Source organism: Colletotrichum siamense (assembly GCF_013390195.1).
Source record: "Colletotrichum siamense strain Cg363 chromosome Unknown KSG_Cg363_contig06, whole genome shotgun sequence".
Taxonomy (NCBI): Eukaryota; Fungi; Ascomycota; class Sordariomycetes; order Glomerellales; family Glomerellaceae; genus Colletotrichum; species Colletotrichum siamense.
The window spans coordinates 527,884-551,210 of NW_023501019.1; the positions used below are offsets into that span (position 1 = coordinate 527,884).

The 23,327-nt window shown below is 49.6% G+C and overlaps 6 protein-coding genes across 6 annotated transcripts; 4 read left to right on the plus strand and 2 right to left on the minus strand.

The window, feature by feature from the left end:
• Positions 1–680: 680 nt before the first annotated feature.
• SRPK-3 (Serine/threonine-protein kinase SRPK) lies at positions 681–2,250 on the minus strand (the record flags this gene model as incomplete). The annotated part of the gene is made up of 2 exons (XM_036641001.1): positions 681–1,576; positions 1,626–2,250. 2 exons carry the CDS (start codon positions 2,248–2,250, stop codon positions 681–683), a joined length of 1,521 nt encoding a protein of 506 aa, XP_036493100.1.
• Positions 2,251–2,841: 591 nt separating this feature from the next.
• Positions 2,842–4,311, minus strand: SRPK-2 (Serine/threonine-protein kinase SRPK; the record flags this gene model as incomplete). The annotated part of the gene is made up of 3 exons (XM_036641002.1): positions 2,842–2,848; positions 2,988–3,732; positions 3,783–4,311. 3 exons carry the CDS (start codon positions 4,309–4,311, stop codon positions 2,842–2,844), a joined length of 1,281 nt encoding a protein of 426 aa, XP_036493099.1.
• Positions 4,312–5,142: 831 nt separating this feature from the next.
• On the plus strand, positions 5,143–5,973 carry CGCS363_v009154 (uncharacterized protein; the record flags this gene model as incomplete). The annotated part of the gene is made up of 1 exon (XM_036641003.1): positions 5,143–5,973. One exon carries the CDS (start codon positions 5,143–5,145, stop codon positions 5,971–5,973), a length of 831 nt encoding a protein of 276 aa, XP_036493098.1.
• A 6,564-nt stretch (positions 5,974–12,537) lies between these two features.
• Dyrk2 (Dual specificity tyrosine-phosphorylation-regulated kinase 2) lies at positions 12,538–14,300 on the plus strand (the record flags this gene model as incomplete). Its single annotated transcript, XM_036641004.1, has 2 exons — positions 12,538–13,033; positions 13,273–14,300. The coding sequence occupies 2 exons, from the start codon at positions 12,538–12,540 to the stop codon at positions 14,298–14,300; spliced, it is 1,524 nt and encodes a 507-aa protein (XP_036493097.1).
• Positions 14,301–18,542: 4,242 nt separating this feature from the next.
• Positions 18,543–20,156, plus strand: prlL-24 (MFS transporter prlL; the record flags this gene model as incomplete). The annotated part of the gene is made up of 3 exons (XM_036641005.1): positions 18,543–18,686; positions 18,736–18,787; positions 18,865–20,156. The coding sequence occupies 3 exons, from the start codon at positions 18,543–18,545 to the stop codon at positions 20,154–20,156; spliced, it is 1,488 nt and encodes a 495-aa protein (XP_036493461.1).
• An 832-nt stretch (positions 20,157–20,988) lies between these two features.
• On the plus strand, positions 20,989–23,121 carry CGCS363_v009157 (uncharacterized protein; the record flags this gene model as incomplete). The annotated part of the gene is made up of 9 exons (XM_036641006.1): positions 20,989–21,173; positions 21,228–21,373; positions 21,427–21,570; positions 21,639–21,700; positions 21,747–21,813; positions 21,878–22,461; positions 22,515–22,645; positions 22,696–22,941; positions 23,007–23,121. The coding sequence occupies 9 exons, from the start codon at positions 20,989–20,991 to the stop codon at positions 23,119–23,121; spliced, it is 1,680 nt and encodes a 559-aa protein (XP_036493096.1).
• Between the last annotated feature and the right edge of the window lie 206 nt (positions 23,122–23,327).

Consider the following 23,327-nt stretch of genomic DNA (forward strand, 5'->3'; position numbering starts at 1 on the left):
GGCCCCTCATGTGACATTCCTCATACAAGCGAAAGAAGAATGATCACACACATTGCACGTCCCATGGCTATACGGCCAGCTTGGATGACTTCACTATTCTTTTCGTCACGCGGACAGACAATCGTTCTTCCAAACCAAATAATAGCGAACGTTTCACATGGCCGACAATGCCCTGAGATCCAACTAAGTATGAGATGGATATCTACAGTGGAGCATACCTCAATGGGCTCGTTAATATTCACCCAGGAAATTCGGCTGCTGAATGGCCCAGTCTCTGATAGCTTTGACGTGGGTCTGCTGGACGTGGCCTTTCCCTGCGCCTTCGATGCGGTTGAATCTTGGTTCTCATGGCGTTTTGATTGTCTGTACTTGCATTTCAACCCACTATAGAAATCCAATTTTTATTTACGTTCAGAACTTACTATCCTTATAATCTCATGGACTTTTTATGTTCTTACACAAGCTTCCTGTGAGTCTATCCCTTGCGGCTGGTTGTGTTGAATTTGCCAGTGAGACTTCGTGCTTTCCAGACGCTCCTCGTGAGCACTTCTGCCAGCCCATAGAACAGCCCACCATTCCTGTACCAAGGGAAATCTGCATATGAGGCGACATTTAGTTGTGAGGTGACGGGCTGGCTCGTATCAGACACCACAGAGTTCGGATTGACTTCTATCCTAATTTCAATCTTCACAGATACCAGTCTCGCCATTGACGCAAGCTTGGTGACTCTGTGTCGAGCTGCTTATCATTGCTCCCTCCTCTTTCTTCGCTTCCCGCTCTCTCTTCGTGGTTTCCATGGCTGGTAGTCCCCACTTCTTCATCCAGGGTGAGGACAGCAGATCAGAAGCAGTCGTTCTTTCGTTGGGAAGCCAGTGAAACATGGGTTCTAGAAGAGCCAACACGTCTTCGAGCTCCTCGTCCGTCATATCAGAACCGCGATCTTCCTTGAGCCAAACCATGACCCGACGCCTCAATGATGCTCTGGTTTCGTCGATGGTTTCGTATTCGTTCAAATCATCGTGAGCTTCATTATCGTTGCCCGCATTGTGGTGAAACCCGTTCTTCTTCTCCGACAGATCCCACCACTGTTGTGGTGGCTTTCCAATCATTCTAACCGCTCTCACAAAGTTCTCCTCGGGGTCATAATGGACCGTATCCAAGATGGGCCTCACTCCAAAGAGGCGGTAAACTAGACATCCAGGAGACCAGATATCGGAAGGTCGATCCATGGTGAGGTTGAGTCTCTTCCCAAACAAGGATTCGGGTGCTCGAGAGGGAGGCCATGTTGTAAGTTCGTGCTTCGTCTCCTGCGATAGTCTCCATGACTCACCGAAGTCACCAATTATAACCTCAGCGTCCGAAAGCTCAATAGTATCGAATCCGCCTGGGGCGTACAAACTCGCGACAATGTATGGTGGCGCGTTATCGGGGATCGGAGGCTTTTCGAGAGTGGCTGCTTGGTACAAGTGCAGTGGAATCTTTGTAGGCCGATCGTACGACTTGTATAGTTCTTCAATGGTTTGCGATGTGAATGTCCGATCTGGATGTGCCAGTATGATATTGCCGGGATGCAAATCTAGTATTCGAGTTAGCGACCTTCAGACGAATCCGTTGACAGTACACACCTCCATGAACAATGCCGATGGCATGCAAAGCGGCCAGACCAGTGATCAACTGGCCTGTAATAGCTCGGGCTACTTCTACGGGCAAAGATCGCCTCTTTTGCATGCGGAAAAGACCTTGAGCAACTGTAAACCAGGCTGGTTTGCTGACGACACAACTATGAATGCCGTTGGGTCCCTGATGAACAAAGTGATTGAGAAGGATTTGCAGGTACTCGCGGCTGACACTAGGGACTTCGTTACTTGCAATGAATTTGAGAACATCGACTTCGTTTGATGACTTGGTAAAATGAGCTCCGGTGATCTTGATCGCGACATTGCAGTTCAACTTCTCGTCACGCGCAAGCCACACAGTTGCAAAGCTTCCGCGGCCAAGCTTGTGGAAAATCATGTATCTTCCATGGGCGAATTGATCTCCAACTCGGACTGGATGCAGCCCTCCTTCTGGAAAGTAATTTGCGTAGAACTCTTCTGGCTCGTCATCATTCCAGACCAGGATATCCAGCTCGTCTAAATAGTCCTGTGTCCATGTCTCCCCAAAGGTGAAATCGATGTTTGATTGACGCGATGCCGTTTCGCCTTTAGCTTTCTTTTCGACAAGGCAAGAACTGCCGCTGGACACGTCCATTGCCTCGGTAGTGGGGCATGGGGAGTTCGGGGCCACCTTTCTGGAAGGAAAGAAATAGGATACCAACAAAATGTTGAGGATAGAGTTCAAACACGAAGAGTAAATGCTCAATACTCGGAATTTGAAGACATATAAGGAAAAAACGACGTAGGGGTGAAGTTAGGAAGCCAGGGTGGGTGAGGTGAAGTTTGTGGGAAACCAAATCTTTCTCCGCTTTCAGCCGTGTTTGTACCTCCGCTGGAAGAAATTAAAGAGACGAACAACACCAACCAAGCAACTGTTCGAAAGAAGCCTTCCAGGCAAAGCTCTCTGAAATTCATGCGCTGGATTCAACAAATCGCAGTCCTAAAAGCTTTCATGAGTTTGGTACCTTAAATTCGGTGCGGGAAACGGGAGCCTTCCAATGAAACACTCCTATACCTATGTAACGATTATATTTTTAGAACATTAGAGATTGTCGGAGCAGACTACATGGAAGCAAACTTTATTTCAGTCAATGCCAACCATGGCGCAACACATACAAGCCAGATTATAACCAAGCCTATGCCCCAGAAAAATTGAATACCCCTCGTGCCTTTTCCCACCAACAAGCTACCATCTCAGGTATAGAGAAACCAAGCACATCGGTCAGATAGCTTGTAGTGGGTAAGTTTTCGTCCCCCACAGATGGCTGTCTCATCCGATTGACAGAATCTATCTCCGCCATGATGTTGTGCTTCTCTCCGCGAGTCTCATACATCGCGTCCAGAGCAGGAAGTCCCCACTTATTCATCCAGGGTGCGCGAAGCAGCTCGTCCGCGGTAGGTCGATCGTCAGGCTCCCAGCGGAGAATCTGCTTGACGAGTTCGTGCAGGTCCTCTATCTCTTCCGTCGTCATGCTGCCCCTCTGGTAGCGGTCAACCCATACCCGCAATCTTTCTTCGAGCAAAACGTGCGTGATTTGCGGGCTGTGCCCATTCTCATCCCATGCCTCCCCTCCACTGAAGAAGTCCTCCTTGGCTTCCCACATATCCCACCATCTCTGCGGCGGTTTTCCGAGTACGTTGATCATATCTTCGAGCATGTCATCTGGGTCTGGTGACGCCTCGAAGAGACTACCGCCGAACAACTCGAAGATCCCTACGCCTAGAGACCAGACGTCCGACGGAAAACCCAGAGGAACGTTTTCATTCTCGGCGAAATTTGCTTCCGGGGCGCAATACTTGTCTGGAGTGTTGAGATGATATCGTGAGCGAAGCGCTGGCCTCCAGGCTTCGCCCAAGTCAGTCAGAGTAACCTTGGCGTTGCAAAGTTCCAATTCTGTGCTTCGGTCACCAAACCAGATTTCCGGCACTATATACGGCGGAACACCTCGGGGAACTGGTTTCCCGTCATGGCGCTCCGTCATCGCTCTGAATGGCTCACCATATTTGCGGTAGAGCTCATCAGTTGTCATACCAGACAGGTTAGGCGGTGCAAGAAGAAGGTTATTGGGAGTAAAATCTGTTTCAGGGTTAGCTTGCCATGATCTGAGCCTTGTGATTTCCACCTACCTCCGTGTACCACGCCATTCGCATGAAGGAAAGACAAGACAATGATCATTTGAGCAGCCATTGCCCGTGCCACTTGAACTTTGAATGTTCCACTACCTTGGGACTCATGCCTGCTTTGGCCAACGCTGATCCGATGGGGCAGACTCACGAAGCAGAGATGAGTGCCGTTGGGTCCATCGTGACTGAATGAGTCCAGACAAGACATAAGCATCGATTTTCCGGGGTGGCCCGTGGGAATTCGATGAAGCTCACGAAGAAGTTCGATTTCGACGCCGTAGTTCTGTAACTCAAACTGCGATTGCTGCTCGGGGACCATAATCTTCAGTGCGACGAATTGGTCTTGACTCTTATCGCGAGCTAGCCAGACTGTGCTGTAACCACCGTGACCTAGTTTGTGGACGATGGTGTATCTTCCATTTGAAAATGTGTCGCCAATTTTGACGGGATGGTAGCTGCCAGGAAAGTAGTGCTGCGGTCGCTCTTCGTCCTCCGTCTCCCAGTAAAGTTTGTAGTCATCAACCTCATTCATGTACACTCCGTTGCGTTGACAGCGTCCGCCCCCCTTTTTTTTCCCCGCTTATGCAAAAACATGAAAAAAAGCCAATTTTACGCTGTGACGCGCATTTCTCTGCATCGCACGCAAAACGCGTCAAAGTCATCACCAACACCTCAATTGCCGTCAATCACTATAGTCCCAGTAGTATTCAAACGTATAACTACACGATAGAGACATAAGGTGTGTATTTCATGCTTCCGTAGCAGTCAATCTACCCATCGAGGCATTGCCAACCCAGCTAGTCACCTCATCCCCATACCATTCGACCAACAAAAGGTCTATTTTCGTCATGAGAGATCAAGATGACATTTGCTGAGGAACAGAAGAAGAGACCTGCTGTATGACTTTATATATCTACTCAGCATACGGTTTGTATGGCTCTGAGTAATATATAAGCATACCAAGGGGCTTGATACGGTTCTTCAGAGCAAATGCTTTGGCAGTCAACAGGATTAATGACTCTCCTGATAGCTCAGCTTGTTCACGATATTGAGCAAGAGTCTACTGCTGTATAGATTGTGCCCTGTTACTTACAGTTTGCCGCTGGTCAGTACATGTCCGTGGTTTATTATATCAGATACATCGAGAAAGACGCCGGGCGACGACGACGATACAATGGCGCCCAGAATATCGAATCTACAGCTATCGACGATCGCGATGATACTGCCATTCGAAGACCAAAAGACCCACGAGCTGGCAAGTATCGTTGGCTGTACCGAACGAACGATTCGACGACATAGATCACGACGTAATATCACTGGCGAAGTGCAGAGATATAAGAGGTGCCGCCAGAGTCGACAAAAGATGGAAATATGGCATCGTACAGAGCTTCTTGAACTACTGCAGTACCGCAGCGATCTATCTCTTGAAGAGATGCAAGATTTCCTATTTGAAGCCTTCGAGATCCAGATCAGTCGTTCTGCAATCAGTCGACAGTTAAACTCAGCTGGCTGGACGAACAAGAAGTCCAAGATTATTGCTGCTCAGCGAAGTGACGAACTACGATACGAGTACTTGTACCGTATACGACGATATCGCCCCGACCAGCTGGTATTCGTCGACGAATCCGGCGTCAATAAGGATACTGGGATACGGAGGACTGGATGGGCGCCGAAAGGGCTTGCTGCGTTTCGAACTGCAGAGATTGATCGGTTTCAGAACTCTCGCGTACAGATCCTGCCAGCCCTCACGTTGAGCGGTATCCTACACTTGACTACGTATTATGGTACGACTGACGGCGATGGGTTCTTTCGTTGGCTACAGGAGTGCCTTATCCCGAAATGTGGGCGTTTTCCAGAGCCAAACTCTGTCATCGTTATGGATAACCTCTCCTGCCATCGTATACCTGAAATCGAGGGTTTATGCCGGGTATCAGGTGTCCATCTCGAGTTTCTGCCTCCGTATTCACCAGACTTCAACCCCATCGAAGAGTACTTCGGCGATCTAAAGCGATACATCAGGAAGACGTATTCGAAGTGGAACAACGATGAGAATGACACTCGGGATTTCATGGAATATCTACGTGACTGCGCTATGGAGATTGGGTATCGTCTACCCCAGATCGAGGGCCATTTCCGCCATTCGTTCGTCAACTTTGATGGGACAGAGCATATATTTGACGATATCGAACTATAAAAGGGAGGATTTGCTGCCAATATTGAACATCAGCAAGCAATCCAAATTTTCATCGTGCGTTCGCGCGCAATAGATCTTAATCGTGTCGTCATATGATGGTCAATCATCAAATCCATGATTGTAGCCAACAAGATTGCCAAAAGGTTAGCCACAAGCGCACCAGAACACAAAAAATATACCGTCGTCCATTGTTTTCGTCGGTAGCTACGTATACATATCAATTTTGCCTGTATAACGGCTGAAACGCGTTGTTGATGCTTGTGACGATGATTTGTGATGATGACACGTCATCACGATCAGAGACTTCAACCATAGTCAGAGACTTCAACTGCCCCTAACCAGTATCGGGATGGACCGAAGTGTATTGTTTGCAGATCCAAAATAACAGTAATTCTATTGCTTTTATACGTATAGAGCGGCAGTGTTGAATCTACGGCTATGGGTAGACTTTTCCGTGGTTGAACACGTCATGCAAAAAAATCGCGCATACAGTCAAACTTCACACCACTCTTGCTGTATCACTCTTCTTCGTTATCCTCCTCCGAGTAATACGTCTCTGTTGACGACGTATCACTCGAGATTTCAATCTGATTGTCCTCATCGCCTTGCTCGATTTCGTCTTGTTCGATCTGTAACTGCGTGGGCAGCATCTGCGACGCTGACAGCAGTGGTGACGAAACGAAACCAAAGAGTTCCGAAACGCCTACAAAGTTAGCCATATTCGACAGTAAACAGCTCTATATACACTCACCACGTCGACCAACTTCAACTGGCGTACCACGGATCTCTTGCTCGATGGATTGACGTGGCACTAGGGCGTCGATATGTCGGGATGACCCCAACTCGCCTGAAACTAGCGCCGCAGAGTTTTCAACTGGCGCCGCCGCCGTCCCTCCTGGCAATCCAGCGTATATTCTTGTATAAACATCTCCTTCTGACTCTCGATGGTTTGAATGAAGTTCAGAGTGAGATACCACGTCGGAGAGGGCGTCAGACTGCCCTCCGTAGTAGGCGCTGTTGTCTATGAAGGATTTGATCGAGTTCCTGACATCTTCGGTAAGATCTTGAGTAAAACCCTGTTCAGTAAACCAAATATCTGGTAACTTGCGAATTGCCCGCAAGCTACTGTCTACTGATCGCAGTTTCTGTAGCTTCTTTCTGAACCCTTCGTCGACGTTATATCGCTTGCCGCGGACGGATATAAACCACTTGATGAAGCTGGCCACTTGATCTAGAGCTTTTCGAGGCGAATCCGGTACCACTGGCGAGGACGAACGAATCGGGAGTGCGATACTTGGTTGACGAGTGCTTGGAAGGTTCAATGGCGGAAGAGTTGGCAACGAATACTGTGAGATGTTCGCATATGGCCAATATGCCGGCGGCGGCGGCGCCGGCGGCGGCAGCTGTACGTATGGGTTAGGATATTGAAGATGACGATCTGGCGCCCCCGCGTTGCCGTATATATTGACGATGGCGTTGCTGTTGGCGTTGGTTAGGCCAGATCTTGACCCTGATGATGGAAGTGCGGCATTTTCAGCCTTCTCTTCCGTCATCACTGTCGTCTCCTGGTTATCATCAACCTCCACGATATTCTTACTTCTCTTGCCCTGGCGTTTCTGATCCTCTATAAACTGGTCGTGAAGAATCTCACCAAGCAGTTCTTTAGGTGGTTCCATATTGTCAACGCCAGCCTGTCCAGTCATAATAGCCTTCGCCCACTTCTCTATATGGTGAGATTTGATCTTGTAGTGCTTCTGGCCTAGTATATAGCACCAGTTGAACTTCTCGTCGCCCGAACTATTCTTACATCTCTGGTACTCTGGGCAGATGTGCGTACGGAGAAGTTGTCTGTGCATACCCTCCTTCCGACGCTCGACGTTTGCAGGATCGTTAGCCTCACGATCGATCGCCTCTTGCATGCCGGCTGAAACGCCTGCTCGGCCACCTTTTCGAGGCGTTCGTACGCCAGTCACTATACCACCAGAGATTGGTACGGCGCTGTATTGCCACTTGACGGTGAGGTGGACTTCACCCCTCTCTTCAGCTTGTTCAAGAGAGGGGACAATATCAACCCATGGAATACTTGGCCAAGTGACCCCTCCAGTAGACGGATAGACCCGAGTGAAGATTGGTGTTGGTTTAGATGCGTTGGTGGGCTTCCTCCAAGCAACGACAACAGCGATATTGGCCTTCTTCACAATATACGAGTGAGCCACTTCTGCCTCAAGTTGGGCGCCGCTGTCTGCCTCCCAGTCTCTACTATTCGCATCTAATACAGGAGCAATACTGAATCTGTTATACGCGATGCTCTCGATGGTTAGATCGAGAACAGGTAAACCGTTACCCTTGAGCGCTGGGCCACGGGTAACCTGGATTTGTAGCAGAGTTGGTTCCTCGTTACCCATATCGTCCTCCTCTTCAAATACATCGTGGAACGACATAAACGTATCATCAGCGCTATGGCGAGGGGCCGTAGGCGTATCGTCCGCAAATCGAGTGGTTTGACGAGGGGTTGGGTTAACTGGGGTCGAGTCTGGTCGAAACGGTGGCATCGACGAAGGCAGAGTACTTCGGAGCCGGATCGTATGCGGCGGATCCTTCTTTCGCTTCCTCTGCGTTGTCGTTGCTTTTTGGCGAGAGGACGCTTTTGGAGCTCTTCGTGATGACGGAGGGGCTATAAGTACACGCTTTCTTCGCGATGTAGACTCAGCCGCCACCAAATCATTAGTCTCGGGTCCAGCCTCGGCGACGATAACCTCCTCGGCGGCCTCCTCGGCGGCCTCTTCGGCGGCGGCAGCCCGGCGAGCCCTCTCGGCGGGCGTAACGATCCTGATCGACGGCGAGGCAGAGCGTTGAGGAGGATCTCTGGCGGCGTCCTGTGCCAGTTGTTGTATACGTCGTTGTTTCCGCGTACCGTTGGCGATGGGTGACGGACGATGCCCAGAAGGGTCATCATCCGCCTGCCGAGCCGCGCGGCGGCGTTTAGGAGGCATCACGATGCCCTCAGATAATGAGATTCAATAGAAATAGATCAATTGAAGCCATCAGAATAGGTCAATTGCCGTACTACGAATATCTACGTGGCGTTGGGCAAATTTTCATGTATATACAGGGATTATGCGTGCGTAATTTCGGCAAAAAGGGGGGGCGGACGCTGTCAACGCAACGGAGTGTAAGTGGCTGTGTCTTCGGTTGGTGGGATTGCTTCCATAGTGGGTGTGAGCGAGAATGGTTAGCTTGCAAAGTGATAGTCTTCGATCTGCCAAGAAAATCTATTTGCCGGAGACACAGTCGCGTTGTTCATGCGGGAGATCTCGGGACTTTTGTATTTGTCGGGCAGGCTTCGCTGGACATGACCAGACATATCTGGTCTAATAAAGAGCTGATTTCCTTTCACCTAAATTTGGACCGTAGGGTTACGCGGATCCAATGATGTTTTCCTTCCTTTGACTATGACATAATATATTAATGGAAGAAGCTCCTTGCTTCAAGCCATTTCCTTTCATTGAAGGATGGCTGCATTCAGACGATGTGGTCAACACCGCAAAGACAAAACGGCGCTTTCAGAGTCCAAAGGGCCATTTCTGAACTTATGTTCTTTCATTTGTTTCAAACCCGAGTTCATTCGTTTTGCAGTCGGGGTCAATGACTCAATGAAACGTGTCAAAGGGAAGTTCGGCGGAAACAATGCCTCTGTTCTCACAGTATCGCGTGTCCAAGTTACCTACTGCTGAATTTAATGTTCAGTAACATGACTGCCTATCTGCGACTTTACATAAAATGACTCCCTAGATGCGCAAATTCAGGCCTTGACCTGTAGGATGTAACGAGATAGAAAGCAAAACACCAGCCCAGCATTACCCCGATCGCTGGCATCATCATTACAACAATGTCCTCGCCCTCTTCATCGGACTCGGATTCTGCGGGTGTCGTCGAGGTAATATGGAAGTGTGACAAGCCAGTACGACCAGATATGGCAGAGCTAGCACTCAAAGCACATTGGCTTAATGCTTTGCATGGCCATGATGGGAAAGCAGACGAGGTCAAGACAGTTGTGATCCGGTGAGTATCCCTGGCACTCACTAGTGTGGAATAATTTTACTGACTGCGACGGCACCAGGTCCGGATTGCATAACACCAAAATGACGAGAACAGGACCAGTACCTGACGACTGGCACGTCACAACCTCATGGCCAGACACTGATCGCACATTCTCCACAGCGCATGGATACACAAAAGGTAGGGACAATTATGACGTCGTAGATTCAACAGTGACGACCAACATACCTTTTGATAAGAAAAGAGGGGATAAGAAGCTATGGCCGTCAAGTTCCGATTGCCTAACAGAGTCCTTGAGCGTGGACTACTTGAACAGTGTTCTAGTGAAAGATTTCTCACACCTTAAGCTTGAACAGCGGGCATCGCGACGAACGAAACGATCCAAAGCTCCCAGGAATTGGAGGTAAGTTGATGAACGTCCGTCAGTACTAACAATACCACAACCTGTGGCGAAGGTAAACATATTGTGTTTGTTTGAAGGCAGCAGGCTATGATTGAAAGATGCGGTGGGCTATTGCAATTCGACAGCCCCAACAAGTTGAGTACTGGTTGAGGCATGCATTGAAATCAAATCATCAGACTCGTGTGAGAATCTGTGCAGTCGTTAGGCAGCGACGTAGGTTGCCAGCAGGTAACTGGAGCAACAGGCCTAGGACACGGTATCTGCAGAATAACGAAGATTTAATCTTTTCGCAACTTCATCGCCCTCTTTCTACAATTATTATAGTCAATAGCTTATGGATAGGCAATCAATTCTGTTTCCCTGCATTTGGTCTGATTCTTCAGAGCACAAAGAGTCATACAGAGTACTCAACAAAGCACATGGAGAGGATCAACCTTTGCCCAACTTTTACAGTTCGGGTCTGTCAGTTCGCAGAGGCTTTCCTGAACCTATTTGTAGCAGGATAATTGGGCTTCTCGCGGAAGCTTATAACATGTACCTCGAAAATATCTGACTTCTTCCATTCGGAGACAACGAACACGTTTTTGGGGGGGATGATCAGAAACGCTTCTTTTTGATCTTCTTCTGAGAGTAAACATCCTTACACTGACTTGGGTAATCAAGCCACAAAATGATCATGTAAAAGGTTTTGGTTCACAGTATAAACGTGGCGACGCCTTATTTCAGAAGGCTTCCAACGTTTTTGCGACCATACAAATCATACCTGCTGTCCTTGAACTGCTTCTACTACAATAGATCCACACCATCGAATAAATGCATTTAGAAAAAGAAACCTATCGCGATTGAAATTCAATTGCGCTTCACTTACAAATGAGGGAGTCCAAGTACGATTCATGGTACATTCGCCGAGTGTACTTGGGATCCAGCGGTTCAACCGGCCACACTCTGGAACCGTCTTTGTTTGTCGCCGTAATTGGAGCTGGCAATGGACAGGTCACTGTTGTTCGATGAACATTGTAGTTCCCATTCCCTGGTGTATACCCATGAGCGGTGATAAATTCATTTCCGTTTCTAAAAGAAGTGGTTATATGCCAGTCGTCCTTGACATATCCGGATTTTTGGATAGGAAATTTGCGTGTCATGAAAGTCATTTTCGTTGAATTGTGAAGATCAGACCTGAAGTTTGTTAGCCTTTAGCCTACTTACCATGTTATATGCCGAATTGAGACTCACCTAATTAGCATCGAATCGCATGAATACTGGTTGTCAATGACTGTTTTCCAATGGGCACCCAATAGTGCAGTGGCATGAGATTCATCTGGTGGTATACCTATCTTCCAAATGACCTCCACCATTCCCAACTTAGGGTTTTCGGTTGTCATCGCTTGAATTTCGTGTTCGGTTTATGGTTCTGCTGCTCGAGAGATTGTATTGGCGGTACGCTGTGTTGATGCTTGGTGGTTTTCGAACCCCATGGCTTCCCATTTAATAGTCCCTTTTGCGCGATGATCGCTACTCACGAGCTGTGTTTACATGCGTTTCAAACAATGCGATTGTGTTGATCGAGCTATATTTGTCGAGTATCAACAGCGATCGCATCGTGTTCTCGAGCTAACTTTGCGTAAAAGAATCTTTCGAACCAAAAGGCGTGCAATGTCGGGTCCCAAAAGAATCGGATTCTGAACAACATCACCCTTTGGAATCTTTGCCTAAGTCTCTTCGTGTGTTGAATGGCCAATGATTCAATGCGTGTATACTTTTGGTTTGTTTTCCGTAGTCTTTGAATGCCTCTGCCTTCCGGACGTCCGCCAAGAGAGAACCTTGCTCGCTGCTTTGATTGGCAGCCAGGGCCTGCTCTTGACAGACTTTTCTTTGTTCCAAAGTTTCTGACTCCCTTGCATTTACTTTGTGTTCTTGCAGACCTTTCGCTTATGATATGCAATGGCTTCTATGCGGCTTTGAAACACCAGCTGAACACATAAATTTGAGCTCCCGGACGCCCTGCGATGCTTAAGTTCAGGTTAACCCTCTTAATATTGAAACAACCTGACTCCTGCACTTCTTACACCTCTTTTCATTCCACACCACGACCGTCAGTCGCAATGGGCTACATACATTCCGTGATGGCTAAGCTTCCACCAGGCCGATATGCCGCAGATGCCCAGCGTATCCTTTTAAACCATGTCTCTTCCGAGCGGGATATGATGGTGTCCCTGTTGGCAGCTCGCGAGCCATACTCTCAAGAGGATCTAAATATGATGCGAATCCTTCTATACAACGATGATGAGCCCGATGAAAGCTACTGGTTTTACCAAGAAGGCTTCCTCCATCCGGTTCAACTGGGAGATCAGCTTTCTCATGGCAGGTACACCATCATCAACAAACTAGGGAACGGATCGTTCTCGACCGTATGGCTTGCGCACGACGAAATCCTGGGTCGAAAGGTTGCTATTAAGATCGCGTGTGCAGAGACCGAACGCGAACCTGATGACTTTCCTTCCGATGAGCAGGCAATCCTTCAACGACTGCGAGGCGACCCTTCGCCACACCCTGGAGCAGAGGTCATTCACCCCTGCTTGGACACTTTCAAGATAGAAGGTCCGAACGGAAGTCATCGCTGTTTTGTCAGTGAGCCAACTTGTATCAATCTCGCTCAAAGCAAATTCAGGAGCCATCCAAACTGGTTATTTCGTCTTGAAGTTGCTCGAGCTTTGATTGCACAGCTCATACAGGGCGTTGCATATATGCACTCCCAAGGAGTTGTTCACGGAGGCAAGTCCCATATCAATCATCGATTGTCATTCCCTGAAAGGAAGCAAGGCTAACACTTTGTTCAGACTTACACAGCGGAAATCTGCTGCTAGCGTTACCAGATGAAGAGCTATCGAAGCGCAGTGTTCGAGACCTCTACACCAGCTTCGGCTTGCCGCAACAGTATCCAATAGACATTTGCAAGAAGGTCAGCGACTTTGACGAATCCATCCCAGAAAATGCGCCACCTTACCTGGTGGGTAAGATGTACTTCAACGACAAACATGCCCACAAATTGCGTCTTTATGATGCAAAGCTCCGGATTAGTGACTTCGGGGAATCATGGAGACCCGCTGAGCATGATAGATATGAACTCGATATACCAGAGCAATCTCGCGCTCCTGAGGCATTGGTTGCGGAGAAGCTTCGCATGCCTATTGGGTTTCCTGCAGATGTGTGGGCTTTGGGCTGCATTATCGTCGAGCTCTATGCGCGTTACAGCGTCTTCCAAACCTATTTTCCTGGGTTCGAAGAGGTTTGGGCCGAAATGGTCCATGTTCTTGGCAAGCCTCCACAGACATGGTTGGATGCGTCGAAGGCGGATATCGACTCCGGTAACAATGATAACGGCTCGAACCCCGACAACGAGACGCCTCGGAACAGAGACCCTACCAATCTTTCAGACCACATTGTGCAGCTCATAGACAAAGATAGATCAGAGAAGCTGGTTGGAATTTGGGAAGATGGGGATGAAGATGAGAAAGTCCCACCTGGAGAGTTGCGAGATCTGCTATTGATGCTGGAGCAGATTTTCTGCTGGCTTCCAGAGGACAGAATCAAAGCAGAAGATCTCATGAAGGGAGATTGGATGGAAAATTGGGGGCTCCCGGCGATTGAGGAGATGGACAAAGCCTACGAAGAAAAGTCGCAAGTCACGAAGCAGACTTCCGCCAGTTCGGGCTCCGGTTCAGAAAGCAACACCATGCACCATGGCAAGACGAATCGCCCAGTAAACGAGACCAGGCATGGAGCCATTCGAGGACTTTTCAAGACAGCTAGATGGGGGCTGGGAACGGGCGTTTGGTTGTGGCTTGAGCGAGCGCTTGGGATTTGATTTGGCTCGGTCGAAGGACGTACCAAAAAGGGAGGTCGGTGATAGTAAGGTAGTTTGATTTCAAGCATTTTCGAACAGCCTCTTTTCTCCATGTCAATCCATGCACGAGACTTCAATCGCAACTTGTATTGTGTTGTGTTTCTAGTGTTAGCCAATCCGCACTGTTCAATTAGAATTTTAGTCATCTTCGCATCTTGTGCCGGTTGCATTGCTGCTGAAATCTCCGAAAAGCTGCAATCTTGATTCGTCGATGTTCATTGTTGTATTCGCCTCTGTACAACGACGAAGACGGAATGTTGGTTCGTTTCTTGTGGATGTCATCCTGACTCAGCAAGTCAGGTGATAAGAGCACATATTGCCAGGGACACACCGTCGAATAATCACTCATCTACAGTACACGAAGAGCAGATCAACACAACAAAGCTGTCTCCGTCAGTTTCCACTCCCACTCGTAGTGCAATGGAACATCCTACTTCATTTCTATGTTCGATCTGCAAGCAAGTTATTCAAGCTGAAGACGGCTTGCGATCAAAACACATTCTGTTTGATAACGTCGAAAAGCTATGGGTCATTACCCCTGAAGGCCAAAGCTTCGAGAGCTTCAGGAGGGCGGCTTCAAACAATTGCTTCATTTGCTCCACTTTATGGAATCACGATCATCTCTTAGTTGCACCAGAAGTATGGGCAACCATCTGGAAGCCAATCAAATTCCAAATCCTCCGACACAACAATAAGATGCGTGTTGACTTTGCTCAAACCGTGGATCAGATAGTTGTTGTGGCGTTTCGACACCCAAACTTCTGGTCTGGCACAGTCGACGTGAATATCATGATTCATTTGAATCGCCTTGCAGGTACATTGCATGCCGATTTCAAGCATACAGTTGCTGAGACTTCCACGCAGATAGCCCTTTACCAGAGTTTCCGACGATCTTGGCAGGCAGTACTGCCTCACCTTCATCGCTGAGCCAGGCCCTCAACTGGTTTAAGAAATGCAAAACAAATCATGGAAAATGTCGAAGCCCCCCAACTGTACGACCAGGATGGCTACCGACTCGCCTCGTCGACATTGGCATTCCAGGCGAACCTGACTGGAAGCTTCGAATAACGAAGGATTTAGACAAGACATCCCCCGTGGAGTATATGACTCTGAGTTACCGCTGGGCACCCAACCCTGAGCATTTACTACTATCTGAAAATATTAACGACCTTCAAGTTGGCTGGCCAGTAGAAACATTACCCCAGACCTTTCAGGATTTCATAATTGTCGCCCGTCACTTTGGGGTCCGGTATGTATGGATCGACCGTCTGTGCATCATCCAAGATGACGATAAGGATTGGAAAGCGGAGGCACCGATGATGGCTAGTGTCTACAGCAACTCGATGTGTAATATTTGTGCATCTGCTTCAGATGGTCCAGAAGGAGGGCTTTTCCGACATCGTGCAGCCAAAGGCATCGCGCCGGGTATTGTGGACACAACTTTGACCATTGCGCCAACAACCTGTCCCGTGCGGTGTTACATATTCCGACGGAGGTACTGGGATGATCACTTGCCAGAGTCTCCATTGCATTGCCGTGGCTGGGTTTATCAAGAGCGCTTTTTTGCGTCGCGAATCATTTACTTTTCGGCTCAGCAGGTCATGTGGGAGTGTCTCCAAGAGAGCGGATGCGAAGGTTTCCCAAGAGGAGATGTCAACTCTTATCCAGCCGATCATATGAAGGGATTCAAGACTCTGGGGAGCCTGGCAGATCTCGTATCAGGCCCAAGAGGGTTCATGACGACTGAATTGCTCAACGCCTGGGAGGTTTCCGTTGAGTCTTACTCGCGTTGTCAGCTTACGAGATCCGAAGACAAACTTTACGCATTCTCGGGACTTTCGAAGCTCTTCCAGCAAGCCACCGGGGATAGGTTTCTGGCGGGCATGTGGCAATCCGTAATTGTGAACCAGCTTTGCTGGTACACGCACGGAGACTTACCACGCCCGTCAGAATATCGAGCGCCTTCCTGGTCATGGGCTTCCGTCGATGGGCCGGTCTTCTCGCGTTCTGGCGACAGCCTTCTAGGTGGAGAAAAGATGGTCAAAGTGATTGACTTGGATGTCACCACGGAGGGCCCAGACTCAACAGTTGAAGTGAAGAGTGGATTCCTTCGCCTGAGAGGCACTATGTTCATCACGTATTGCTGGACAGACTATGGCGATCATGGAGGGGAAGTGGCAGTCGGTGAATATCTCGGGCATCGTGGCGATAAAAGCAGAAATGTGATGCTCTTTCCCGACATTCCTGACAGGGTCCTACAGCAAGCAGGGAGGATGATACTGCTGCCAGTTATGAGATTTCCTACCGGAGTCGAAAACTCGGCGCCGGCTCATGTGCCGCGCCACCATGTAGGGTGCTTGGTATTGAGCTCCTGGAAGCACCCTACAATGGGAGATGTTTACCAGCGATCTGGTTATGTCTTCACCAAAGACGTCTTCTGGAATGCAGCACCGGCTGTTGCAGATGGGGTTTTGTTTGATAGCATTGTAGAAAATGCCGAGGTTACCATCATTTGAACCCCCATTTCGTTTTATGCCGCGGGCCAACATGCAATCATTCGAGCCTCAACTGAGACAGTTTCGCTTTTTTTCATGCTGCTCTCGGCCTTTCATCAATTCCTTCGGAGAATGGATGTATCGTTCGTAGTAATACCATCGGGTGATACCTTATGCATTGACGTCCTGTCTGGAATATGTACGAAGTGTACAGCTTTCTTCACAAGAATAGAAACCGTAAACAAAACACCTGCGAGGACAGCAACGGCGTTTGGTAGCATCGCGATTGGCTACCAAGGAAAGCCGTTGGTTCCAGCTGGCCAACAGTGCGTTACGGTGGCTTTCAGCTTGACAGCTTTAGAGCAGAGTGCAAGAAAGAAATCAATTGTTACACGAAACAGAAATACGCGCAAGCTTTGAGAGGAGTCTTGAGTTGACGCCCTGATTGGTCGCAATACGAGGGTCGAAACACGAGACTAAGGCCAGGCCGACTGAGCAGCTTCTTTGGATTTGTTTGTTCAAGAATCGCAACGCACGACATTCAGAGCCGAGGTCAGGTGCCATCGATTAACACAAGCTACAAAAGAGCATCGCCAGGCGTGGCTGGGCTTGGCGTTCGCGGGGTAGAAAGCGAGCTGTCAAGGCTTGACAATCGAGCTGCCGCTCAAGCGAAGTGTGTGTCTGTGGCCTCCATGAGTAAGAAAACCAGACGAACCATCAGTGGTTTGAGTCACTGTGGTCCCCTAATAGTCTAGGCCCAAAACGGGTGGTCTCCGGGCGTCCGACGGCCGAATTCGAGCTTAAGTCCGGTCTGTCTCACACCTGCATCCTATCAATCCCACCGGACCAAACCCTAGGTGAGGATTTTTCTGCTCAGAAGACGAGGGCGGCGGCGGCGTCCGTCCGACGCAGCATGCCGTCACCCAAGAGCCAACCACGCAAAAAGGAATTTGTGGTAGGGATTACTCACAGAGTCACAGTTCCTGCATCGGCTGAAGGAGTGGAGTAGAGCCAAGTCCGACCCGGGGCCGGGGTGGAGTTGTGAATAGGGTAGAATGGGGCCCTTTTAAGATTTGCAGATCCAACACTGAGTCTGGAATGTTTCTTGCTGCCTGAACATCTTGTGCAAGTTATGCAGATTTGCCATGTCTTTTGAGAGGCATGCAATGCACAGGATACGAGCACAAGTCGTTGACTGGATCCAATGCCCTGCATGACATTAATCAGCTACAAGCAATAGCCCGAGCTTAGTGCTGCATTATTAACTCCCGCCACGGTCAGAAAACGCGGGGTTCGGCTCGGGAGGCTTGGGGGGATGATCACTTCTCTTTAGGACACCCATCCATGTCCCTCCTTACCGCTGCCGGGCTAGACACCAAACACGCTCCACGTCCAACGTGGTGTTGGTTCGTACTTTTTGGAGTCGTGTGGAGACGGGAGGATCACCGGCCTTGTCCTCCAGGGAACCTTTTCACCCCGAGGTCGGCGGCGCGACTCACAGTTATTTGCGACGGTCAAAAAAGTAGGCGACGAAATAAAAGCTGGCTGCGACCCTGGCAGGATCGTCGTCAGTCTTGTTTGCGCCGCACCCCTTTGCTCCTTCACCTGTCTCTTGCAGCCCTTCGCCGCGTTCTGTGTGTCGCGCGCGCCTCTACTGGTTGCAGAGAGTTCAATTGAGTCCAGCTTCTCAGAGTAGACGACTCTGAAGATGCAGTACGACAAGGAAAACAAGCCGGCCGAGTCGCCGTCGCGCTCTCTCGAGCATGCGACGGATCTTGACCGCCCCGGCTACGGCGACGAGCACGTCGAGTGTCCCCCTCACACGACGGAGAGCAAGCTCGTCAGCAAGATTGTGAGTTCTCCCTGTCGAAACACTACCATGTGAATACTGACCTGGTCAGGACATGAGGGTCATTCCCTTCCTCTGCGTCATGTACCTGCTAGCTTTCCTCGGTAAGAAGCTCACTTTCCCCGCCCGCGCATCCAGCCACGATCGCAACTCAAATGCTAATTGCCATTTGCTTTCGTAGACCGAGTGAACATCGCCAATGCGAACGTCTTCGGCCTCAGCACGGAACTGAACCTGAATGGCACCCTCTACAACAATGCGCTTGTCGTCTTCTTCGTTCCCTACATCCTCCTGGAGATTCCTTCCAACATCCTCCTGAAGAAGTTCAAGCCGCACGTTTGGTTGAGCATCAACATGTTTGGATTTGGTCTCGTCACCATGCTCCAGGGCTTCGTAACAAACTACGCTGGACTCTGCACCACCCGGTTCTTTTTGGGAGTTTTCGAGACGGGCATGTTCCCGGGCGCCTTCTACCTCATCGGCATGTGGTACCGGCGCCACGAGGCGCAGAGGAGATACTCGTTCTTCTTCAACAGCACCACTCTCGCAGGAGCCTTCGGCGGTCTCCTCGCTGCAGCGATCGGAAAGATGAGTGGCATCCGCGGCTACGCTGGATGGCGCTGGATCTTCATTCTCGAAGGCCTGTTGACCGTCATTGTCAGCTTCTTCTTCTACTTTTGGCTTCCCGACTTCCCCGAAGAGGTTAAGTGGCTCACCGACGACGAAAAGGCGTTTGTCTCGGCCCGCCTCCGCGCCGATCAGGGGCGTTCCGCCGTGGAGCGCAGCACAACCATCAAGGATGTCGGCAACATCTTCAAAGATTACAAGGTCATTGTCGGAGGTTTCATGTACTTCGGCCTGATTGTTCCCGCTTATGGCTACGCCTACTTCGCGCCCGGCATCATTCAGACGTACGGTTACGACAGCATACAGACCCAGCTGCACAGTGTCCCTCCATGGGCTGTGGCATTCGTTTTCTCGATGATCATCGCCTTCATCTCTGACAAGACGCGCCATCGATTCTTATTCGCCATCTTCGCTATCTGCGTCGCCATGGCTGGTTTTGCGATTTTGATCTCCGTGCATAACAATACGTCCGTACAATACGCGTCGCTATTCCTAGTGGCGATGGGCTCCTACACGGCCATGCCCATCATAGTGTGTTGGTTCAACATGAACTTGGGAGGCCACCACCGTCGCTCGATTGGCAGTGCTTGGCAGGTTGGCTTCGGTAACATTGGTGGAATCATTGCCGTGTTTGCCTTCCTGAAGAAGGACGCACCCAAGTACATCCCCGGGTATAGTATCTGCATCGCCTTCGTCATTTTGAGTGGTCTTGCGTGTCTCATCTATGCGATCGCATGCTGGTCTGCAAACAAGAGCAGGGATCGGGCTGCCGGGCAATCTACATTGTCAGAGGAGGAGAAGACTGAGTTGGGAGATCTGTCTCCTGATTATAGATACCTGCTGTAGATGATATTCCGGAGTCTTGAGCGGTTGTTGGCTTGTGGCAGACGGGCCATGCTGTTGACACGAAAAGTAGAACCCAGCACTTAGCCAGTGCTTTAATGAACAACAATGCGCATTCAGGTTTGATGCATTACTCAGCTAGTAGACTGTTGCGAACGCCATGTAATAAGTGCCCAAAACTTAGGCGCATGAGACGCAGCCCTTGACCCATCTGTATCTCCGGACATGGCTCCATCTCTACGGCGTACTCGGCCTTAAATGTGGGGCACCTGTGTCCGCAGCCTCCGGACTTAACCAGCACCTGAGGCCAACCCGGTCTGAAAACTAGGGGAAACAGTAGAACCGCATCCAGAATTCGTCCAATGTCCGGAGGGCCAAGTAACGTCAACTGATTAAAGTTTCGACCCGCGTTCGTTATTCGCCAGAAACTGAGCTACTTTCAAGCTTGATCTGGATGGTTCCTGCCGCGCGCATGCTACCCCTGTGATTCCGCGGAGCCATCCGCAAGCCATAGGAGACAAAACAAGAGTCCAAGATCTCGAAATTGACTTGGCCTCAGGAACCCTTGCAATCGCCAATATTCAGCGTGCCATGTTCATCAACACAGCCTTCAACATAGTCACAATCTTCTGGAAATCAGGTGTTGCTGGAGTACCTAAGCTACGGTCGCCTTCTTGGCGTACGGGACGGGATTAGAAATCCGTCTTCAACTTACTCCTGACCAAGAACCCATGGGCTAGATGCTCTTGATCATGTATTTAAGCTCGTCAGATTATCAGACATTGGACGAACCATTGTCTCGTCCTTCATGCCTCTTCCGCTGAAGACTACCAAGATGTTTGTTTCTCGACTCAGTCTGACTGTCTTGCTCTTTTCCAGCTTTGCTTTTGGCCATCGACTGCACCGCCGCCAAAATGACAGCGTCGAAGATCCTGCTGCACTTCTTGCCCGAGGGATTGAGGCCCTTGGTGGCCAGGATGTTATCGATTCCATAAGCAGCTTGTCGTACTGTGGCGAAACGTAAGTTGAGTGCGTGCTTTCAGTGATGGGTGACAATTCATTAACCAAACATAGAATTCTTCGCGCCAGGACCCTGATGATGGGAATCTCTCTCACTGGAGTGGATAATGCAGCTGTCACTGCTGGCCGACAAAACATGACATTTTCCTTTGATGGGAACAACGTTCGGCAACGCATCGATAAGGTCGCCTCTCTTGGCCGTACGCAAAAATTTATATCCGATCAGCCGTCGAGGTTTGCTAAGATCTCACAGCTGGATGGACATTTGGGAGAGCCAATCTCAGTCCTATGGACTTCTCTTTGGTTGTTAACGGCGGTGAGACTGGTTTTGCAGCTGTTGTTAGGGGAAGCTACGACCTTTACAATCCTACTGGAGATCCCCAGGGATACCTAGACGGTAAGCCCACTCACGCTTTACCCCATACCAATCCCATAGACACAACTAATAATGAATTTTTGTATCAGGTCTTCTTGCATCGTATTTGATCAACAAGGCATATAAGTGGCAACCGTTGCTTCTCTCGACGGTATGGCAGATTTGCGATACTTGCTAGCACTCACTAATGTTAGCAGATCCTATCTAACAATAAGTTTACCTATCGCTCAGGGGCCTCGGAAGCCGGTGTTGAGCTCCACGGTGGTGAGTCCTGCTAATCATCCTCTTTTCTCATTGCTGCTCTGGCCGTCCAGCTGACAACATGTAGTCCATGACGATTCACTTAACTTAACGGTTCTTTTCAATCGCGATACCAATTTGCCGTACATCATCCGCTCCTACGAAGATCACCCCTTTTTTGGTGCCTCGACAAACGATCTCCTTGTTTACGACTACACGGAGGTTGATGGCGTTCAGGCCCCGCAGCGATTCAAGACGATCTACAACGGAAAGCATCTCATTGCGGATTATCGTGCTGATCAGGTTCTGGTTAATCCTGCGATTTCTGAAGACTTGTTCACAGTACCCGGCAACGCGACAATACCGCAGGCTAGCGTGCCCGTACGAGACGTACAATATGACTTTTCTGAGATTGGTGAGACATCCGCCAACTTCCTTTGGCCAGGAGCATACACAGGAACTCCTGAGATCATCGATTCGGCAGCTTCCAAGCCTTTTGATGATCTGCCCGGGTTATGGGTGATCAGTCCCGAAGGGGCATTGGCCATGCGACAAGCCGTAGTAGAGCTTGAAGACGGATCTGTCATCGTGCTGGATGCTCCTCCCCACCAAAGCAAGCTCGTCATTGAATGGGCTCAAGCTCGCCTCGGGAAGAACATCACTCACGTTTGGGTTCGTATTCCCAGACAAGCCAAGATTCTCTGCTCGATACTGACGTCCTCCAGCCCACCCATCATCATCATGATCACGCCTTTGGTGTTGTGGACTACGTCGCCAGTGGCGCAAAGCTCATCGTACCTGACCATGCAGCCAGCTACTACACCACTGTGCCCCAAGACCAGATCGTAACCTACAGGTATGCAACTTCCATTTGAGAGAGGAAGACTGGGCTAACCCATGCAAAAGCCGAAGCGGCTCTCTCGTTCTGAAGGACAGCCGAATACAGTTGGCCCTCGTCGATATGGATGCGACTGTACATGCTGAAGATCACGGCTACACTCTCGTCCTTCCCGCGTGTCCTACCAGCGACAGTACTACGGCTGTCTTTGACGCAGACCATGGAAACTTGGCCTTCCTGGAGACCTTTGATCATGCAGCAGTACACGAGCTGCTGGCATCTCTGGCTAGCGATGGTGTCGCCGCCAATGCTCAGTAAGTACCACATCACAAGTTCAACCACGTACCCTCTCAAGAGAAAACTGACATTTATAATGCAGTTTTCTCCCATCTCATGGTCCTGCCGGCAATATCACCGACATGATTCAGGTCGCGGGGTTTTTATATCCATCGCTGTCGCCGTCAGATTTTGTGCATAGTGAAGCGGCCTGCTGAGCGACGCACAACACCTGCCGTCTTCCGATATGGGAACAAACATACAGTGCACTGTCAGTGCTCTGAGCGTGCGACACCATGGGAGCCCGAGAAGTGGATGAGTGGGCTTGGGGTATATTGATACTGCAGCCGCCAGACTCATTTAGTGATATTCTTTACTTATTGGTCATTGGTCGATCCTGCAAATAGTCCAGCATGCAGTTTGC